The following is a 20,451-nucleotide window of genomic DNA, read 5'->3' as shown; positions in this document are numbered from 1 at the left end:
TGAAGTGGTCACTTCCCATTGGGTCATCTCCGACACTCCACTCGAGGTGTTGGACGAGCTGGGGACTGCAGAGGCTTAAGTCTAGCGCTGACATCTCACCGGATGACATTGTAAAATGTGCACGAGTTCTTGTGTTTAAAATACATAGTAAAGCACAGTGGATAAAATTCCCACACAGCCTCCCACAAGCAATGGTGACGTCACACCCCCAAACAGTGTCATGCGCATTCAAATCGCCTAGAAGAAGAAGTGGTTGAGGCAGTTCAGACAGCAAACATCTAAGGTGCATCAGTGGAAAAGCGATGTCTGGTGGTCAGTGATCATTTTGAACTCCCCAAAACCGCGAAATAGTGCGCACGGTCACGAAACACAAGTTTTTCGATGCACTCCATCAATGATAGCACATTTTAGCAGTTTCTGCAAATCCAGCCACGGGTGTCGGGAAAATGCCCGCCTTTTTGGACGGTCCCCAACTCCGTGTGTGCAACGGGAACTCACAAAACGATTCGTTGACACATCCGACGCGTTACTGAATGCTGATTTGCCAGGCTGCCACAAACGCGCTGAAAGGGCAGTGCTTATCTGCGTCAAGACGCGTGCATCAGCAACACCTGAAAAAATGGCCTGCCTTCCTCCGTCGCCTCGATCCGCATCACACGCGGGTTAGCGTGGTAACACGCTCGCGCCAAGCAGCTCGGCGCACCACTGGGCAAGCGTCCAGAGGTCCTCTGTCGACGCCGGAGATGCCATGACGCTACTTCTCGCCTGGGCGGGTGTCGCGGCGGTGGTGAGCTGAGGAACACTGACCGTCCATGAGCTGGCAGAGTTTGGGCGCGACGCGGCTGACGAGCTCGGCTGGGCCGCGCACCAGGAGGGAGCCGGCGCCCGCCGTCCTCGCCCCCGACCGTCACCACCGCCAGTACCGTCTGTGGATCACACGGTCACCGGCGTCACACCGCTGCGCCCGCACGCTGCCGAGGTCAGGCAGACTGGCCACTGGAGGACACATCGAGATCACGTTGTTTGGAGTCTTCGGTTGGCTGGTTTGTCATTGTTTGCTGGTCTTTGGGCGAGGGGTATGGGGGCCATGACACTCAGACACTTGGATCAGACACTTGGTACTGAAGTTTCGAAGACTCAGACCCATCCCAACAAACACATGAGTCTGACAAGGAACAAATAGGACACGCCGCCGGGTAAGTGGACGAATACGTCCGGCTGACCAAGCAACCACAGCTTCCGTCGCGTACAGCATAGCCTGGGGACATGGTCTGCAGTGACAGGATAACGGTGGCCTTTGCACACGCTGCTGTCTGACGGCCCGAAGTGAAGTTTTTTTTCACAAGGACACGGAATACGGAGAGTATACACTGACCGGTAACACCCCGCAATGCCCACCCATGCCTACTGTGGCCGCGTTCGTCCGACCTGTTAGCGGCGGCCCGGCGGCCGCTGCGCAGGCCTGCCGGGGTCACTGACCTCGTCGTCGAGCAGCGACACCACGGTGGCCATGAACTCGGCGTCGCCGGCCGGCTGGTGGACCGAGAGGAAGCCGAGCGGCGGCGCCGCCGACCGGAAGCGCGCCACCTCCGCCTGCGCCAGCTGACGCAGCAGCTGGCGGCAGGCGCGCTGGCTGGTCTTCAGCGAGCGCTGCCACTTGTCCAGGATCGTGCCGTGCTCGGCAGGACCACACCTGGGCGGCGTACATCAGCTGAGCTCACGGCAAGGTCAGCAACAGCCCTGAAGGCGCACGCTGGGTATGAGGGCCCGTGGACTGGACTCAGCGTTTGGGTTTCAACTCAAGGTTAGTTCTGAGCTCAACGATTGGCACAAACTGAATGATTTTGTGAAGAGCCGGGTCGGTTACAGGGACAATAGTGATCGGGTCAGATCAGATCACGTGTCACGACAAAATTCACGTTCAGTGTTGAGGAAGGGATCCCAACAGCTGCTGATGTCAAGACATAAACTACCTGTTAGGGGCCAGGGCTAACGTTCGCTGCTTGGGGCCAAGCTAGGGGTCAGTCCTTGAGGCCAGAGCGTTGCTCATGTGTTGAGGCCAATGTGTGTGTGCACAGACTTCGGGGTCAAAGCTCATGCCAGGTCAAGGCTCATGTGATGCATCGAGATGAGTGTCATGGTTTGATAATATCAACAGATGACCGCTCACAACTACCAGGCATGTAGCTTCAATAAGTTACTCACTGACCACTGCTGCTCTGCCGTCCAAAGGCAAAAAGGCATAAGAACCATTAATTAGCACAGAACTTAAGCCTTTTCGCTATTGAAGGGCAGTGCTGTTGACGACATGAGAGCAGTAACTTTTCGTATCATAATGCCCGTGAAAATCACGGACCGATTCAACGAAATTATTATTAAATTATTAATTAAATTATTAATTAAATTATTATTAAATTATTAAATTATTATTAAATTATTCAACGTATTCAACGAAAGGTACTTTAGATAAGCGTTTTGAAATATGGTGTGTGTGTAACGACTATTCGAGGCATTTTTCAAGATAAAGCTTGTAATCATCGCCCTTGCTCTAACATAAGCTCTATCCTTCCCCATTTTTTACAGCCATCATCCTCACTGAGAGTCTGACATATTCCATGCCATCCCTTTCCGCAGCAGCCTTCAAGTACAACAGCACAGAGAACGCAGGGACCCAGAGACCAGTAGAGAGACCACAGAGACCGGAGACCAACACGAGAGCACAGGGACCAAAGACTAGCACAGAGATGAACGGCCGAGCCGGCACACGCGCCTCTGAGCCGACACAGTCTAACATACAGCGCCTCTGTGCCCGCACAGCCCCGCACACGGGGCCCCTGTGTCCACACATCCCCGCACACAGCGCCTCTGTGCCCCACAGCCCCGCACACAGCGCCTCTGTGCGGACACAGCCCCGCACACAGGGCCTCTGTGCCCCCACAGCCCCGCACACAGCGCCTCTGAGCCGACACAGTCTAACACACAGGGCCTCTGTGTCCACACATCCCCGCACACAGCGCCTCTGTGCCCCCACAGCCCCGCACACAGCGCCTCTGTGCCCCCACAGCCCCGCACACAGCGCCTCTGAGCCGACACAGTCTAACACACAGGGCCTCTGTGTCCACACATCCCGGCACACAGCGCCTCTGTGCCCCCACAGCCCCGCACACGGCGCCTCCATGCCCCCACAGCCTCGCACACAGCGCCTCTGAGCCCACACAGCCCGCAGCACGCCGCGCCCGACTCCGTGATCAGGCGCCCATCGCCGCCGTCAGCGCACCTCAGCACGGTGTTGAGGTGGGCCTCCCGGCCAGCAGTCTCGCCCAGGAGGTCCAGCAGCCGCTGGCCGGCCACGAAGTGGACGTTGGTGCGTCCTTTCTTGCCCCGCTCTGCCTGCAGCAGCTTGACGGCCTGCAGATGCGCCAGGCTGCTGACGTGCGTGCCGCAGCACATGTTGTCGTCGATGCCCTCCATGCTGACGATACGCACAGCGCCCTGTGTGCGGCAGCAAGCGGTCAGTCTGAGGCTGGTGGCGGCTGGCAGCGAGCGACAGATGGCGGCAGGTTAGAACAAAACAGAGCACAGCTGAAGACATTAGAGCAGGGCAGGACAGGACAGGGCAGGGGGACAGGGCAGGGCAGGGCAGGGCAGGGCAGGGGCAGGGGAGGGCAGGGCAGGGCAGGGCAGGGCAGGGCAGGGCACGGCGGGCAGGGCAGGGCAGGGCAGGGCTGGAAAGAGCAGCACAGCACAGAAGCAATCAGATAGAGACGAACAGGATAAGGAAGGGTGGGGCGGGGCACAGTACAGCAGAGCACAGCAAAGCGCGGTGAGGAAAGCAGACTAAGGCACAGCAGGGCAGGGCAAAAAAATGTGGACTTGAGTCAGGGTGTAGCAAGTGCTTTTCGAGTAAGGACAGAACTAGACGTTTGTGCAAGAGCAGGTTAAGGATGGATTTAGAGCAGTCAGCGACGCTAAGGCGGTGCTAGATTCGGAGCAGCCGGTGACACTAGGACGGTGTTAGAATCGGAGCAGCGGGGTGACACCAGGGCGGTGTTAGATTCGGTGCAGCAGGTGGCACCAGGGTGGTGTTAGATTCGAAACAGCCGGCGGCACTAGGGCCGTGCTCGTTTCGGAGCAGTCAGCGACACTAGGGCGGTGTTAGATTCGGAACAGCCGGTGACACTAGAGCGGTATTAGATTCGGAGCAGCCGGTGACACTAGGGCGTTGTTAGTTTCATGCCAGCAAAGTGGCGTTGGCTAAAGTCAAGAGGCAGAGTGGGCCCAGTTATACTCTGCTGTACGGCCAGTTAAGGTGACTGTAGTCAAGACAATATGACACATCTCAGGCGAATACGAGCGGGCCAGGAAACGGCGCGCGTTCACAGGGATCAATACAGTCAACCATGTCACATAAATTAGGCCCTACCAGTCTGGCACTACGCAGAGTGCACAGTGTCCCATATTTGGTACATGTTTCAAAAACCCGTTGTGGCGAAACCTCAGGACCACCTAGCCTAATAATAGCGCTGGGTAGTGCCACTGCAGCACTACGAAGATATCGTAATGATATCAATAATTATCATTTTCTAGTCCAAATTACGCTGTCAACGCTTTGCAACAGTACTACACTTCCTCCCTTCTTGGTAGCCCCAGAGTGTATCCCGAGTCCGCGACAACTACAGCTGTCGTGACCGCGGTCGTCATGACAACGGCACAATCTGCTGAGGGCCGTCGTCAGCTGTTACGGGTTAGAGGTACCCTGCTGAGCTGTTTTAACGCACACATTGTCACCCTGACGACGGGCGTGGCACTTTTACTGGTATGAATGATGCCAGTACAAATGAACGTAATTGCTACAGCGGGCGGCAACGGCAAAGCACCGAGAAGTGCACTGGCTGGAGCTTGAGCCAATGTGTCACTTAAGACCATGTAATACTCCGCTTCCCAAAGCCAAAGATGCACTTTGATAAGACCCAATGTGGTAAACGCCATAGGGGAGAAATCAAAGCTATAGTTTAACGCTTCGTTGAATTCGCGGGATAATAGCCTCAAGTTGCATATATTTTTACCTTGAGTGTTTCCATCTTTTGTAGCGCTTATTACAGTCATCTTCGCAAATTAGTGTGTTCCAAACATTAGGGAACATACGTTGGGAAAAGCGAGAAGCGAGTAGAAAGTCCAATGAGATTTCTCCCGCGGGAGAGGCAACTTCAAATCGAAAGTCTGAGCTATTCAAGATCTCGAGAAAACTAGTATCACCGATCAAATTCGACGTGTCTGAGCTAACACTACGACGTGTCTGAGCCAACACTACGGCGTGTCTGAGCTAACACTACGACGTGTCTGAGCTAACACGACGACGTGTCTGAGCTAACACTACGTGAAAAGTACAAGGGCGGCATACCGCCTGTAAGATCAAACCGGACAAACCACGCGGGGATCATCGTAGCCACGCAAAGCAAATATCATTCCAAACAACGATATTTGAGGCAAAAAATGTGCCAATGTTCACAATTAACATGAAGTTCGGGAAGAACGTGTAGGAAATCTTTACACCCGCAGCACGCTTGTCAACTGGCAGTTCTATTGCAACTAGCTATCGCAAGTCTAACCAGTTTTATGCAATGTCAAAGGTCAGACACCCACACACCCCGCACGAAGGCACAGCGCAGGTCACATGTGCGATGTCAGTGGCGCTTCACTGACCGTGTGGTCGTCGGGCAGGCCACGCGCCCTGACCCCGGCCAGCTGGGGGTCACCGGGCTGGTGAACCGTGACCCGGACGGGGCGCGCCTCCCGGATCAGCTCATTGGCGCGCCGCTCGGCCGCCTCCAGCTGGTCACGTGACAGCTCGGCGGCGTCTGATTGGCCAGAAGGGAAGCGCACCGATTGGAGGCGGCCGTACACGGGGCGGGCGAGCACTGACAGTCGCGCGCGGCATGGCACTGGGGCGCTGCGAAGTACGCGTGATAACGAACGTCCCCTATCAGCGCAGGCGTGTCCGTGCGTTATGATCGCTACGGAGAGAGAACGCCACGTTCTCGTGCTCATCTGTAGCTCACCGCATGGCGAGTGTACGGGCTGGGGCCGGAGGCGTCTGAGCCTCCCGGGCTGACGGCAGCCGAGAGCCCGCACCACGTCAACGCTAGGCGTGCAGCCAATAACTCACCATAACGGCGGAACAGCGACATAACCGCATGACAAGGAGCCGATTATAATGGTAACTGATTCATCACGCTGATGAGTAACACATAATAATGCAACAATATAATAAAATTAGCACTGTTGCTGTCAGCTGAATGTATGCCTAATATAAGCACAAGCACCAATGGGATCAGGCACAATGGTCTAGTGAGCCAGGCTCAGCAAGTCCCCACCCAGCCCGCCTCCCCTTAGCTGTGCACAGCCCACCGATCTCGATGAATGAGACGGTGTCTCGCAGCGCCCAGGAGGTGGTCTGGAAGCCATACAGCTGGTCCAGGATGGCGGTGATCAAATGCTGACCTGGCGAGGGTGGGAGGGGACGTCAGCTGGACGTCAGCCCATCACTGCCCGCCATGTCACAGCTCAGGGCCCCAGCTCTGGGCCACATCAGAGGAGCCACCTGAAGAGTACATCACTGGGGTCACCCGAGGCTTTCATTACTGGAGCCACCTGAGCCATACATCAATGGCGCCTCAGGTGATGACGAGCCTGCTGAGTTCAATGAAGACACTCAAAGCTCAATGCTCCAGCTCAATGAAGGCAGTCCTTGGCTGACATAGCCAGAACCAACACCACAACCCATATGACTGATGCCAATTCTGCCAGTTATTTCATGACGCTCAACTTTCTAGCTCCCATAAGCTGAAGCATACAAGACATGGAGGTTGCAAAAAGGTGATCAGGGGTGCCTGATAGCATAAGTTCAACCATTTCTACATGACAGTGGCCCTATATGGGACCTTGCCTATTCAAAATCACTGGAACAGACCAGGCCTCCAAATCTGTAACGACACATTTACCCATTATACCAGCTCTCTAGCACTGATAACATGGAAGCCCACAACATACCACCTCCCTGCCTTCACACTGCTGCTCAGCAGCATACCTCCAGGTCATGCTACCCCCTTCTACTGACACCCACCCACCCACCGGAATGTTGTTGCATATGGTGCCAGCGGCGACACCAGTCCACTGTGACCTCCACCACGTCGCCCGGTGCCAGCGGGTCACGGACGAAGTGGACTGCCTCGGCGCCGCGTCTGGTGACGCGCAGCACCTCCGACGAGCCGATCGTGCCACGGTCGTCCGGCTGCCGTCACGCCAGATGTACGTAAGGCAAGGCCGTCAGGGAGAGCGCAGCAATGTGGCCATTACATGGAGGCATGAATGAAGGCCTCCATGCCATCACATGGAGCCATGAATGAAGGCCTCCGTGCCATCGCATGGAGCCATGACTGAAGGCTTCAGCATTGTAATCATAATCAATACATCACAGATATTATGATGGTGCCAATGTTTGGTGGTTGAGAGTAAGTACACAACATATTGAGGCAAGGCAGTGAATGATGCCATGTCTTATTGGTTGCTACCCATTGTATGCCAAGTTCTGTGGGGTGTAATCAATAGCACAGCTACAGCCTACTCATATCATACCTGACCACCTCCTTCTGGGAATAATATTGTGTCATCCAGAATGACCTCATATCCCTTGACCTTTGTCTTCTTGCCCTCCAAAATCACTTGACATTCAGCAGGTGAGCAGCTGACAACTGTAGCAGGGAGCTGAAATGCAATGTCTCGTCAGTTTGATACAAAAGTGTGAGACTATGCTCAAAACACACATGAGGTGCCATGGTGAACTAACATTGAATTAGATCTCAAAACAAAATGGTGGCTTTGCCTAATGCCTATAAAAACCATGGCACATGTTCTGAGCATCGAAAATGCATACATAGTTCTTCCTTGTATCAAGATTGAATCTGACCATGAACAGTTTAGATAGTCAATCCCCTCAAATAAATATATTAGAATTCTTAATTACCAAAGGCAATGTTAAAAAACAATGATTTAGAGGTGAAAAATTATACCAAGATAAGTCTCCTTAATAGAAAAAATATCATTTCATAGTCTTTCATGACACCTTGGATTTCTCAAACCATAGGTTCACAAAAATGTTGAGAGAGCAAGACAAAAGTTAGGACAGTATCAACAAAAAATACCTAAAATTGAAATATACATAACAGGCCAGCAAACCACAAAGTCAAAAGAACCAAATCAGAATGTTTCCTTTGGTTCAGCTTCACTTGTGCTTCACTTGCAGCATGCATGATTGATTGCCATCCTGCAGTAAACAGACACCACCTCACTTGTTTGCCTTGTCATCTAAGAGCACAAATAATTGGCCTTGCTTTGTTTACCTGCATTTTGGCACCAGTCTGTAGAAGATGTCAGTCTGGCCTTGAATAAATTTGCAGCAGGTCTAATCCTACCCCAAATAGGGCAGCCAACTTCTCTGCTTGGGGCAGGGTCTGGCGATCTGATGACCTGGGGTCTTTCAGATTTTCCTCATAATCTAATTTTCACCTACTGACCACCAATTGCTCCCTCTCCCTGCTTTGTTCAAGATAGCCTGAAATAACACTGAGCTTAACATCCATTATTTTGCATTACATCTTTATGATACCAGACCTCAAACATTTCAAGTGCAATGCTTGAGACAAGATATCATACATCTGATACCCAAGCCCCCGCACTCCCACTGGCCTCTCTAGTGTGCGGTTGTTTGTATATGGTCTACCTGTTCAGTGCAAGCAACCAAAGCTGGTACAAGTCCACTTTGCAACTGTTGATGACAGTTGTTGAGAGCTTCAACTTAATAAATTGGTCTATAGCTAAATGGATTTTGTACAAGCAGTCACATCCAGGATCGCAGGGTTAGAATGGCAGATAAAGGCAACTATGACACCATTATGGCAAACATGGTGCGCACAGTCTTATGGATATCTGCCATTACAAATGGCCACTCCTAATTTTCATACATGGTGAGTTTTGCGGCCCCAACAGACTTCTGTGCCAGCTCATACCAGCCCCAAGGTACCATGAGCTGCCCAAAAAATGACCAACTGTGATCAAGTAATTACTGCTCGAAAATCCAAAACCTCCTCCAAATGCCAATTCTTGCCTCAACTCTGCTCCAACAGAAACCTATTCAAAATCTCCCCCATCTTGCAAACCAGTTTACACTCAATAATATCTATTGAGTTTTCTCCTATCCAAGCATCCATGCAAAGGTCCCTTTGCCAGCCCAACTCCCCAAGCATTACACGAACCTTTTTAAATTGCATGCTGATCACATTTTTTCATGTCATTGTTAACTTCTGGCTCTTTCACACTCGCTTCCCCTGAACTTGCATGCAACATGTACCTACCTTTCTAGCATAGCTATCATTTTGGCAAGCAAAAACCATAATTGTAAAGAAATTGAACCAGAGGCTGCAGAAAGACGGCCCACTATCAAAACTTCACAATAAGGCAATTTCTATCCGTAGCTTTGGCCGAAGCCAACGTCCGTCTGTCCAGCAGCAGATTTACATCCAATTGCCAGTTCGATATGCCGGGGCGTTTCGATCGCCTCACAATTTGGTGTGCATGACCTTCTCGACACGCTGATTCCGAAAATCACCGTCTTTGGGGTGGGATTTTGCGTAGCTTCCGAGTTACAAGGCGCGTAATATCGCCAGATCGACGTCGCGGGGCGCTTCAATTACCTCCAAATTTGGTGTACAGAGCCTTCTCTATACGCTGATTTCGAAAATCAGTGTCTTTGGGGAAGGATTTTGCGTAACTTCTGAATTACATGGCGCGTAACACCCCAGTTGGATATTGCGGAGCGTCTTGATTGCCTCCAAATTTAGTGTGCAGGGCCTTCTTAACACGCTGATCCCGACAATCACTGTCTTTGGGGTAGGCTTTTGTGTAGCTTCCGAGTTATAGGACGCGTAACACCCCAGTTGGATATTGCGGGTCGTCTCGATTGCTTCCAAATTTGGTATAAGGGCCTTCTCAACACGGTGATTCCGAAAATCAGCGTCTTTGGGGTGGGATTTTGCGTAACTTTCGAGTTATGACACATAACACCCCAACGTGATATTGCAGGGCTTCTCGATTGCCTCCAAATTTAGTGTGTAGGGTCTCTCAACACGCTGATTCCGAAAATCACTGTCTTCGGGTTGTAATTTTGCGTATCTTCCGAGTTATACGACGCGTAACACCCTAGTTGGATATTGCGGGCGTCTCGATTGCCTCCAAACTTAGTGTGGAGGGCCTCCTCAACACGCTGATTCCGGAAATCATTGACAATGTGGTAGAATTTTTGCGTAATTTTGGAGTCTAAAGACGTAGAATGTGGCTGTTTTATATTGCCACCTTATTGGCAGTGGAACCTGCTGGAAATTTGTTTCGCCGAAGCCAATGATTGTCCGTACTTGCCCACGAGCATACTGCTATCCCGTTAAAATTTGTTTAGGATGAGGAAGTGAAACGTGGGTTGTGAGAATGTGTAGTTATTGGTTGTAATGAACAACGGTGTTTTTAGACATGGAATTTTACGGGACAATCCGTTTTTTTGGACACTGTTGGACAGACAGCTGATCCGTCCTTATGCTCTCGATTGGACTTTGGACAATCGTTCCGGAAGGACGTCTGGTCAGGAGATATCATCCCACCATTACACAAAAGCAAAACGATCGTTCTCGCTGCCGCTGCTTTTGATTTGTATGACAGTACTTAAGCGGATCCGTGGGTCCGTGAAAAGCCGACTACTTTGGGATTTGAATAAAGCTTAAATTTTGTTATCCGCTATTTGTACACCTGCGAAGTCTATGTTACGTTACAAACAACGCCCTAGAAAAGTTTGACTTTATTACATTTTCGGCATATGGAAATGAACATACGACACAATGCTTGAATATAGGCTAGGTACATCGGACCTCACAATAAATCAGTTCTAAAACGCCAGTCTCAAGGCTACCATCACCTGTTTCTTTCGCACTTATGATTCTTGTTATCCTTGGGAACACACACGCCGCGCTCCTGTGAACATTTGATGCACCGCAGCACGCTGACCCTGCCACACATCTTCGCCGCTAGCCAGCCAGTCATCTGGCACGACGGCCATCACAGGAGTACGACCACGCGACAGGCAATGTCAGTAAAAACGACGCTTCACGGAGGAAGAGAATCATCAACGGTAGATGGCTGCAGCCCCAGTTCGTTTCCATCCCCAGTCTGATCCCCTGCGTGACACAGTGCGGGATGTGGGCAACAAAATCCATCAGGTGACGCGTGGGGACGAGGCTGGTTGCCATCAGCACCTGGGTGAGGACGGGGTCGGTGGCAATCAGCGCCCGGCGTCGCAGGTCGTGCGCCGTCTCATGCTTCGGCACGCAGCCGGCTATCAGCTGCTCGGGCCCCCTGACCACCGGCGTATCGCCACCGCCGTCCGGCTGGCTCGCGTAGTGCGGCGTCTCCACCACGGTCAGCAGCAGCGGGCTGATGTGGCCGACCAGCCAACAACATGGGCATGGCGTGCACAAGGGGCATGCGCTGCTCCACCAGCGTCACCAGCGTCCTTGGGAGATAAGACAGACGGTGACATCACCCAAATCTTCAGGCTCCAGCGGTGAGGCACGATTGGTGTGGTCACAAGCGACATCTTGTCAGTTTTTGGTCAGAGCAAACGATGGCGATGACTACGTCGGACTGTTACTCCACCACCTTAAAGGTCAGAGACGAAACAAAGCTGAGAAGGATGCCACTGGGCCATACCACCATGCCAATGATAGCACATACCACACGGTTATCACTCACATCTCGCGAACTGACCTTCTCCAGTGAACTGACACGGACAGGCCCAAACGCGAATTCCAGTATTCCAAAGCGCATTGAAGCCTGGCTTCCCCAACACGCATCTACCGACTATGCATATGGCTATCCCCTCCAGTGAATTTAATGTCAAATTATGCACCAGTAAGTTCGTCTACATTCAAAACTGGATCCACGAAGATCAAGCGCGTTTTCACCCTGAAAAGAGAAGGCATATGTCAGCTCGCCTGACCCCGTGTTGTCTCGCGGCCTCTTGAAAATGTTAGTCTCCGACCCGTTGTGGTCGGTTGCCGCTGTGGCCAGCAGCTGGCCGAACGGGACCAGCTCAACCATCAGCAAGCGCGTCAGCAGAATCAGGTGAACCAGCATCACAATGGGGAACGGATTGCCAGACGCCTGCTCCCGAGACACGGCCAGTGGCAGGCCCGGGATTGGGCTGACAGCTGTAAACACGACAGTGCCCCGTCAGACCACCGATCGGCGCAGGCGTCGCGACAAGACAGGCTTCAATGACGTGGACTTTTACAAAACATCGCCTGTTACCATACATAACTTATCAGCAAGCCAGGCCACCAAAACGTGAAATATTATTATTTTATGCCATTTGCACTACGTCGTAACATGAGCTGAAGATATGTCGTGCAAACATCACCAAGTGTTACGCACATCGCGCTGAACGCATCTAAATGGAGACCAAAGTTTGGCAGAATTCTGCAGCATGAATACCACATACAAGAGTGTAGAGAAAGATCCCGAATTAATTCAGCAAGTAACACAACCACTCTGATATGTCACTTGTGAGCAATATCTTTACCAGATATAATCATTTTAAATATTCGGCAGACAGTTCATAGCAACCACAGCGAGCTTGGAATGGTTCAAATTGTCACCACAGATACTTGACAGCCTGTTCTCAGCGGCAGCAAGGAAAATGGCGAAAGCGTTCACAGTGGCTATGCACCGCGTTCTAAAGGCCGCTTGACTTTCAAAGTCGCGAGAATCGACGGCTCAGCCCGGTGTTTTAATATTCGGTCACTTGGGTGGCATGTATGTGTATATTTTTCATGCTATTACACCCCGGCTTGTGGCTCACTGCTGACTGCCCATCCGCTTGTTCAAAATCAGCCAATCAGCATCGAACTGCGCAGCCGTGAAGCCAGTATCTATGCACCTCAGGCTTGGCAAATGAACTAAGTAGGTCAGGTGTCTGGGTCGGGTCAAAGGGCAACGCGAGGGCATGCATTAGCGCGAACGAACTGCGTGCGGGGCCGCCGCCGGATAGCTAGGATTCTGGTAGCATTAAGTTATGTTTAAATCCCGTACACCCCACTGAATGAGCTTTGGAACGCTGGCTGCACTGCACCCACAAGTGGGACCCACCATCGCGACATACTCTGAACGAGCACCGTCCGATCCAGTCCTTCCGTGATCCCGCGCCGGTCCGCATCCCTCGGCGGGCTCATCCGTCTCAGGCGCCGCACTGAAGACAACCTCCGCGAGAAGCACCATGACCACGTCGTTGGACTTCATTTTGGCCGGCTGGCTGTGGCAGGCGGCGGGCAGCGTGGCACCGTGACGCGCCTGGAATGGCACCGGCGTTAGCAGCACGGATACTTGGCTGATGCCGAACGCCGGCCGCAGAGTGTCCTATTTCAGCTCGAGCAGCGAAATCAGGTATGCTTACACCTGCCGACGGCCAAGGGGATGGATCAGATGGAACATCCTGGGGCAGCCACGGACACCGGCCAGAGCTTCCTAGCTGGGGCAGCCAAAGACGCAAATAAAAAGCACAAGTTCCAAAGATGCAAGCACAATGACACAGCCTGAGACCACAGGTACTGTGGAAGCGAATATATGTATGAATGTGCAAAAAAGACAGCAGAAGACAAAAAGATGCTGTTAACTGAAAAGAGGTGGACAGAGCAGCACAGTCGTTTCGAGTTGGGAGCCAACGGAGGAATGTTTGCAACTATGCAAAATTAAATTCTTTCTGACCTTACTCCGAGACAAATATTGGGCTAAGTAGCGAGCCCCCCCATGTAGGTATATGCACCTCATCCTACCCATCCCCTTACCAAATTTAAGGTCATGTATTCATGCGTACGTAACAGTATGCTGGAAGCTGAAAACTGCATGTAAGTCCGCAAAAACGAGAAGATCAAGAACGTGCAACATCCATTTCAGCAGTTCAAGATACGCAAGAAACGGCGGGGGCTGTACCACAGTTTACAGTGAAAACGTTGGAGTTGTGTCCGGCTGGTGAAATTTTGGGTGCGCCTATGCACAAGTGTCACATATTTCTAGCGGCCGCGGCGCCAGTGTCCCTCTGCGGAACGGCATCGCGGAACGGCTTGTGGGAGCCGTTTTTCCTGAGCGGCGAGGCACGGCACCACTGGAAGTTCGGGTGCCTGTCCCCCGGCGACGGCCACGTTGACTGTCGGCTACACCGGGCCTGAAGCCGAGGCCCGACGGCCGGGCGACCGAGAATGTCCCATCAAGCGTCCCAGTTGTTACAGTTGGGTTATGCGCCTGCGTGAAGGGGAGGGGAAACAGCCAGCTCCGAATCAAGCACAACGCGGATTGTGGAGACCGGCCTTTCGGGCACTTTCGTGCCCTGACCTCAACGGGGTGTGAACTGCATCTGTAAGAATTTTTGCTCAGTTTGGGCCGCGCGATCATTCCAGGTATGGTCATCAAGCTTAGGTCGAATCATAGCGTCATGCGTTTAGGGCTCATTTTCCCCGACTTAGTTTTATCATTGAGTTAATCGATCCATTTTGTCAGTAAATAATGTGCACACTTGTGCTTGTATTTATGCATTTCGTGTTTCGTTGCTCGCAAACCGCATCACAGAACGCAAACCTCGTGCGTGTGGAAGGCGGCGCCAGAAGGTGATTAATGAAGCGTGTCACGATGCATTGACAGGGCCCGTTCGAGTGTCTGGGATTTCTACGGTAACGGCTGGCACAGCTAGATGACCGGCGGCGTGAAAACTTCTCACAAGCAGGGCTTACCTGAAGCCAGTTGTAGGTCGCGGAGGAACGACACAGGATGACCAATGTTCTGGACCTCCCGGAGGCTCGGCATTAGCATCTCTAGCTCCTTTCTGGTGTTGAAGCCGAGCGTGACGCTCCTGAGCCTGGTCTTCGTCTGTAAACCAATGCCGGTCCTATAAATTTTCGACGTATAAGGTTATTTGCATTCTTACGTTACTATTTCGTGTTTTCCAGGCATTTTGCATAGGATCCGTCGTTGCGTAGGTTTTCTTTCTGGTCCAGCGTCATCGATTTTGATTACATATATATATATATATATATATATATATATATATATATATATATATATATATTATCAATCCACTTCTATGCCAATATATCTTACCTTTACCTTCATGAATAAAATGTTTCAGGCTCAGGCAAAATGGTTCTGTCAGTGCATCTGCGAACGTTGTGCATCCCAAATATGGTCAACCACTTATGCAGTCGCGTCGCGTGTCGGGTGTGAGCCATATGTCGACTTGCATTTAAGTCTATATGGCGTATACACCTTATGTCATATATATATATATATATATATATATATATATATATATATATATATATATTAATTGACTGAAATGAGCCATGACCTTTAGGGACAGTCGCGCGCAGATCACTCACCACTATACTTTGTATCCTGCCTAGGATTTCGAGTCACATGGAAGTATCGTTGAAACGACGGCCAACGCCCGTTGCTTCGACTTCCGCGTAGAAGCATACGCGTCGACCACAGGAGAAGGCATCGGGCTGGATAGGAGTTTTGTCCGGGACCACCAGCCTCCAACGTCCCCACCCGGTCTCTCGGTCGGTTGCTGGCCTGCGGTCAGGTTACACCATATCGACCGCCTCCACCATCCGTTAAATGAAGGCGATGTCCAGTCTGTTGGGCCGAAGGTGCAGGGAGTCCATGTACACGATAGTCTTGGACGCTATGGCCACGATGTACAGCGCCCAATGGTTTCCGTTCCGGTGGTAGGGCAGCAGCCAAACCATTCCAAGGTGAGCGTCACGAGCTTCCAGGTGTTCGCGCAGCATCTCGCTGGTACGGCCGGCCATCATGGACTCCTGCCAGCACGTGGCAAAGCTGACCACCCTACCGCCAGACGACCACGCCGGTGCAAAATAGTAGCTGTTGATGACGTCGTCCATGAGCCGCTCCCCTGGTGACAAAGACTGCAGAGCGTCGGCATCCTGCTGGACACCGTCCCACGATTTGCCGCGTCCCTGCGCGGTCACTTGCGGTGCTTGGCGGGCGCGTACGGCAATCGCTGCCAGCAATCTCATCGCTGTGAGATGGCTGGCAGCGACTGGGTCGACGTCCGCCCCCTTCCCCTCAGTTGTGTCACCACCTGTCTGCACGTTCACTCGCGGTGCCTGGCGGGCTCGTGTGGCACTCATCGCTTCAGGACTGCTGGCAGGGACTGGGCTGGCGTCTGCCTCCTTCCCATCAGTAGTGTCACCACCTGCCTGCGCGTTCACTTGCGGTGCTTGGCGGGCTCGTACGGCACTCATCGCTGTGAGATTGCTGGCAGCGACTGGGTCGACGTCCGCCCCCTTCCCCTCAGTAGTGTCACCACCTGTCTGCGCGTTCACTCGCGGTGCCTGGCGGGCTCGTGTGGCACTCATCGCTTCAGGACTGCTGGCAGCGACTGGATCGACGTCCGCCTCCTTCCCCTCAGTAGTGTCACCACCTGCCTGCGCGTTCACTTGCGGTGCTTGGCGGGCTCGTGTGGCACTCATCGCCGCAGGACTGCTGGCAGCGACTGGATCGACGTCCGCCTCCTTCCCCTCAGTAGTGTCACCGCCTGTCTGTACGGTCACTTGCGGTGCTTGGCGAGCTCTATTTGCCCGTTCCCGGGCACGGCGAACAACGGCTCCGAGGTGCTTCTTTGCCTGGATACGAGTGCAGCGATGCAGCTGCTTGCGACTCAGCGGCTGGTGGACGGCTCCATGGCGCTTCTTTGCCTGGATACGAGTGCAGCGATGCAGCTGCTTGCGACTCAACGGCCGGTGGACGGGTTGGAGACACTTCTTTGGCTGGGTACGATTAATGCAGCGGAAGCGGTTGACGCGTTGGCACCACCGGTGGATGTTGGTAGGCGTCGGCTGTCAGAGGACTCGATTCGGCGCCAGGAGATCCAGCACGCACCTTGAACACGCATATGCCATAATAATCAGCCATATGGACGTCAGTCAGTTATGTTCCCCTTAACAGGGACATTCTGAACAGCAAGTTACCAGAAATTGACGGGCTTTATGTCAAATTGATCCCTCGAAGATTTTTCCAGAATAGCTTCCCAACGGCGCGGCGAAGGCGCGCCAAATTTTGCATAGCTATAGAAAATTGAATGGCGCATCGTTTGGCATACAAAAATTAGATGTTTCTTGTCAGGTCGCTGACCTATGGTGCGTCAAAGCCAGGCCATGGTTTCGGCAAAGGCAATTTCTAGGGAATCATCCAATCTGATCCAACAACGGAGTAGACAAAGCCATCCATCTCTGAGATGCTTTCGTAGGCAACACAGCAGATGAATGAGAAAATTACATTGACCTAAGGTCAGGCATGACGGTCACACCAAGGTCAAAACCAACCTGTTTTGTTACTCTAGGGCTTGCTGTATGAGATAGGTTCTGATGCTTATTTCGAGTTTTTTGATACCAGGAACCGCATTATACATCTTCCATGGACTTCTTAGAGGTCATAATAGGTCATTGACCTAAAATGGCCCAGGTCAACATTTTGTTTTAGGAACATACTGCCTAGCTTAATCTTTGTCGCTTAAGTCAAATGCAAGACTCAAAGCAATATTGCATGATCTTGGTCACCTTGACCTTCAGAAGGCCAAACAAGGTCACTGACCTTGAATGAGTATGTGAAGTTTTGCTTAGAAACCGTTATCTATGTTTGGGGGTACTTTGGAGACCAACCTGGAACTTGACTTGTTTGACTATTTGTGACCCAAAGGTCATGACCAACGGATCTGAAACTTTGGCTTATGTGATGTCATGTACAGGTCAACTTACCCTGTACATTTGGTGTTTCTAGCTTTCTTAGTTTCCGAGATCTCAGGGGGTCAAATTGCCCCCCCCCCCCCCACCACCACCACCCGCGCGAAGGGTATCTAGCCGGCCACCCGGGCGTGTGTTAAATGTTGGTTATTTTATCAGACGGCGTTTGCTTTTGCACTGCTGCAATATTACCAACATTACAATTCTTCAGTTGATTAACATAGCACCTGAAATTCGCAGAGCAGCTGCAGAAAACGAGCCTGAGTCCACTCGATCCAGACCTCTAGGACGGGCGTCGCAGCGGAAAGAAACCAACATATTTGCTTACAGATGGGTAGGCGTATCCAGAAGCGTAGGCGGTGCGTGCAGCGTCACGCTCTGTAGTGTCACGCTCTGTAGTGCGCAAACCAAGGACCCGACCGTGTAAAGCCATTTTCAAACAATGGTGTTAAATCTCGGCAGCCAAAACAGCTAGAAACTTGACACAATATGCATGTTGAAAGCAAATGCGTTAGCTACAACTTGCTGCAACTCAGTGACGGTTCCAAAACTGTTCAATCGATAGACTTCCCAGCGACTGACAGGGGGAGAAGCCCTTACCCGCATTGGGAGAGCGCAGTAAAGCTATTGTCAAACTGTCACGAAGTTCGCAAATAACTGACTATTTGTGATGTAATAAGCAGAAACGGTTCGCGCTGGCTTCGCTGTGCGAAGAGGCGCCATTGTTGGTGTCCACGACGTAAAGTTTCACAAATCTCTCAACAGTGTGGAGTGGAACATAAATAGCATGAGAAGCCAGAACTTGCCTTTTGGGAAATGTATATATATATATATATATATATATATATATATATATATATATAATATAATAATCTCCGAACATAATAATATATATAATATAATAATCTTATAATCTCCGAACCTCTACGAAGTGGCAGTCTTAGGTACGAGTGTTTCGAGTGAAATGGCCGTAGCACTTAAAATGACAGTTGCATAAATAATGAAACTATCACTGACACTGAAAATCATGTCAACGTACCAGAAATGTACACAGCAGTAAATACTATGAATACATGGCTGCACTAGTGCATCATCCGGAATATTTTGCATGCATGGGTTTGAGTCACTAGATGCGTCATAACACAGGTCATCGGGCAAAAGCATCTATGACATTCTTACGAACACAGTATCATCAGGCATTTCAGCGCTCCGGCACGACTGTGGCGGGCCAGGTTAACCCTTCCCTGCCAGATGCTCATGAAAGAAAACTGCGGGTGACTGAATTTGTAGCTGGTACCGCTGAATTGCGTGCTCAGTGTACCGCAGAACGTTAATCCAATACATGGAATAAGTTGCTTTCATAATCCTTAAATATATCATACAATGCGATGTGCGATGTACAAACTTAAAGCCTTCAAGGCAAAAGTTCAGGCTCTTTGAGCCGATACTCCAACTGCCAAATATTTACCCACTGCGACTCTAAGGTGACTATACCTTTCGAATGCGGTGCTCCGTTTGAAAAGGTTGCGGTAGCGCTCCACTCTCTTCTTATTGGAGATGCGCTCACGCCGGTTGGTGGGGCACCGCTCCCGTTCCACCACCACCTTCCAAAATCGCCTGTCCAGCACGTCAGTTGGCTTACTAAGGCTTCGCAGCGCCTGACAACACATAGTATGCCCACTTAATCAAAAGGTATAAATGCGATGTGCGATAACAGGCGATACAGGTGAACCAGTGGAAAGTTCTTCTTCTGACGACATACTGAAAGAGTGTAACGCATCGTAAAAGCGCGAACTTTGACACATGCAGATTGGGATGAAGCCAGTTCGAATGTAATGAGCATGATATATTTAGCCGTCAGAGATATAAATATTAATGATAAGGTCGGCACAGGTTTGTTGAATTGGTCTGACTTCGGGCTACCATGCAGCCATAACACCAATTAAGCTGTTAAGCATATTTCTTCAATGACGATTCACATGACAGATTTCGAAACAAATGTTTTCCGACCGTTGGGTGGGGGAGTGGAAGTTACGTTTATTAACACGCGCCCGGGTGGCCGGCTAGATACCCTTCGCCCGGGTGGGTGGGAGGGGGGGGGGTCAATTTGACCCCCCCCCCTCCTGAGATCTCAGGAACTAAGAAAGCTAGAGACACCAGTTTGCTTGACCTGTTCGTGAACTCATTTAGGTCGAAGTTTGAGCTTCTTAAGTCATGACATTCAGGTCACATGGGTCAAACAAGGTCAAATTCCAGGTTGGTCCCCAAAGTGCCCCCAGAACCTAGGCAAATGTGTCTAAGCAAAAGGCCACCAGCCCATTTGAGGTCAGTGACCTTGTTTGATCTTTTGGAGGTCATGGTGACCAAAATGATGCAGGACTGCTCTGAGTTTCTCCTTTGAATAAGCGACAAAGATTACGCTTGGCAGTATGTTCCCAAAACAAATTGTCGACCAGGATCATTTTAGGTCAATGACCTGTCAGTTTGACCCCCCACCCCCACCCCCCCCTCCCGAGCGCGTGTTAAGCAACCATTGAGC

At 51.3% G+C, this 20,451-nt stretch overlaps 1 protein-coding gene across 1 annotated transcript in view; it reads right to left on the bottom strand.

Moving 5' to 3' along the window:
• Positions 1-9,643, bottom strand: part of LOC119112346 (alanyl-tRNA editing protein Aarsd1) — a 20,351-nt gene extending 10,708 nt beyond the window's left edge. The window contains exons 1-8 of the mRNA XM_037236530.1: positions 9,411-9,643; positions 7,636-7,764; positions 7,132-7,291; positions 6,409-6,501; positions 5,704-5,858; positions 3,278-3,492; positions 1,480-1,693; positions 899-926 (exon numbers count right to left, since the gene is read on the bottom strand). Of these exons, the coding sequence (XP_037092425.1) occupies positions 899-926; positions 1,480-1,693; positions 3,278-3,492; positions 5,704-5,858; positions 6,409-6,501; positions 7,132-7,291; positions 7,636-7,764; positions 9,411-9,449 (1,033 nt within the window). The 5' untranslated portion in view covers positions 9,450-9,643. The remainder of the gene's footprint in view (positions 1-898; positions 927-1,479; positions 1,694-3,277; positions 3,493-5,703; positions 5,859-6,408; positions 6,502-7,131; positions 7,292-7,635; positions 7,765-9,410) is intronic.
• Positions 9,644-20,451: the final 10,808 nt, after the last annotated feature.

Source organism: Pollicipes pollicipes, unplaced genomic scaffold (assembly GCF_011947565.3).
Source record: "Pollicipes pollicipes isolate AB1234 unplaced genomic scaffold, Ppol_2.1 Scaffold_1600;HRSCAF=1878_pilon_pilon_pilon, whole genome shotgun sequence".
Classification (NCBI taxonomy): domain Eukaryota; kingdom Metazoa; phylum Arthropoda; class Thecostraca; order Pollicipedomorpha; family Pollicipedidae; genus Pollicipes; species Pollicipes pollicipes.
Note: the sequence above shows the minus strand (reverse complement) of the source record. Positions and strands in the feature narration are given on the sequence as shown.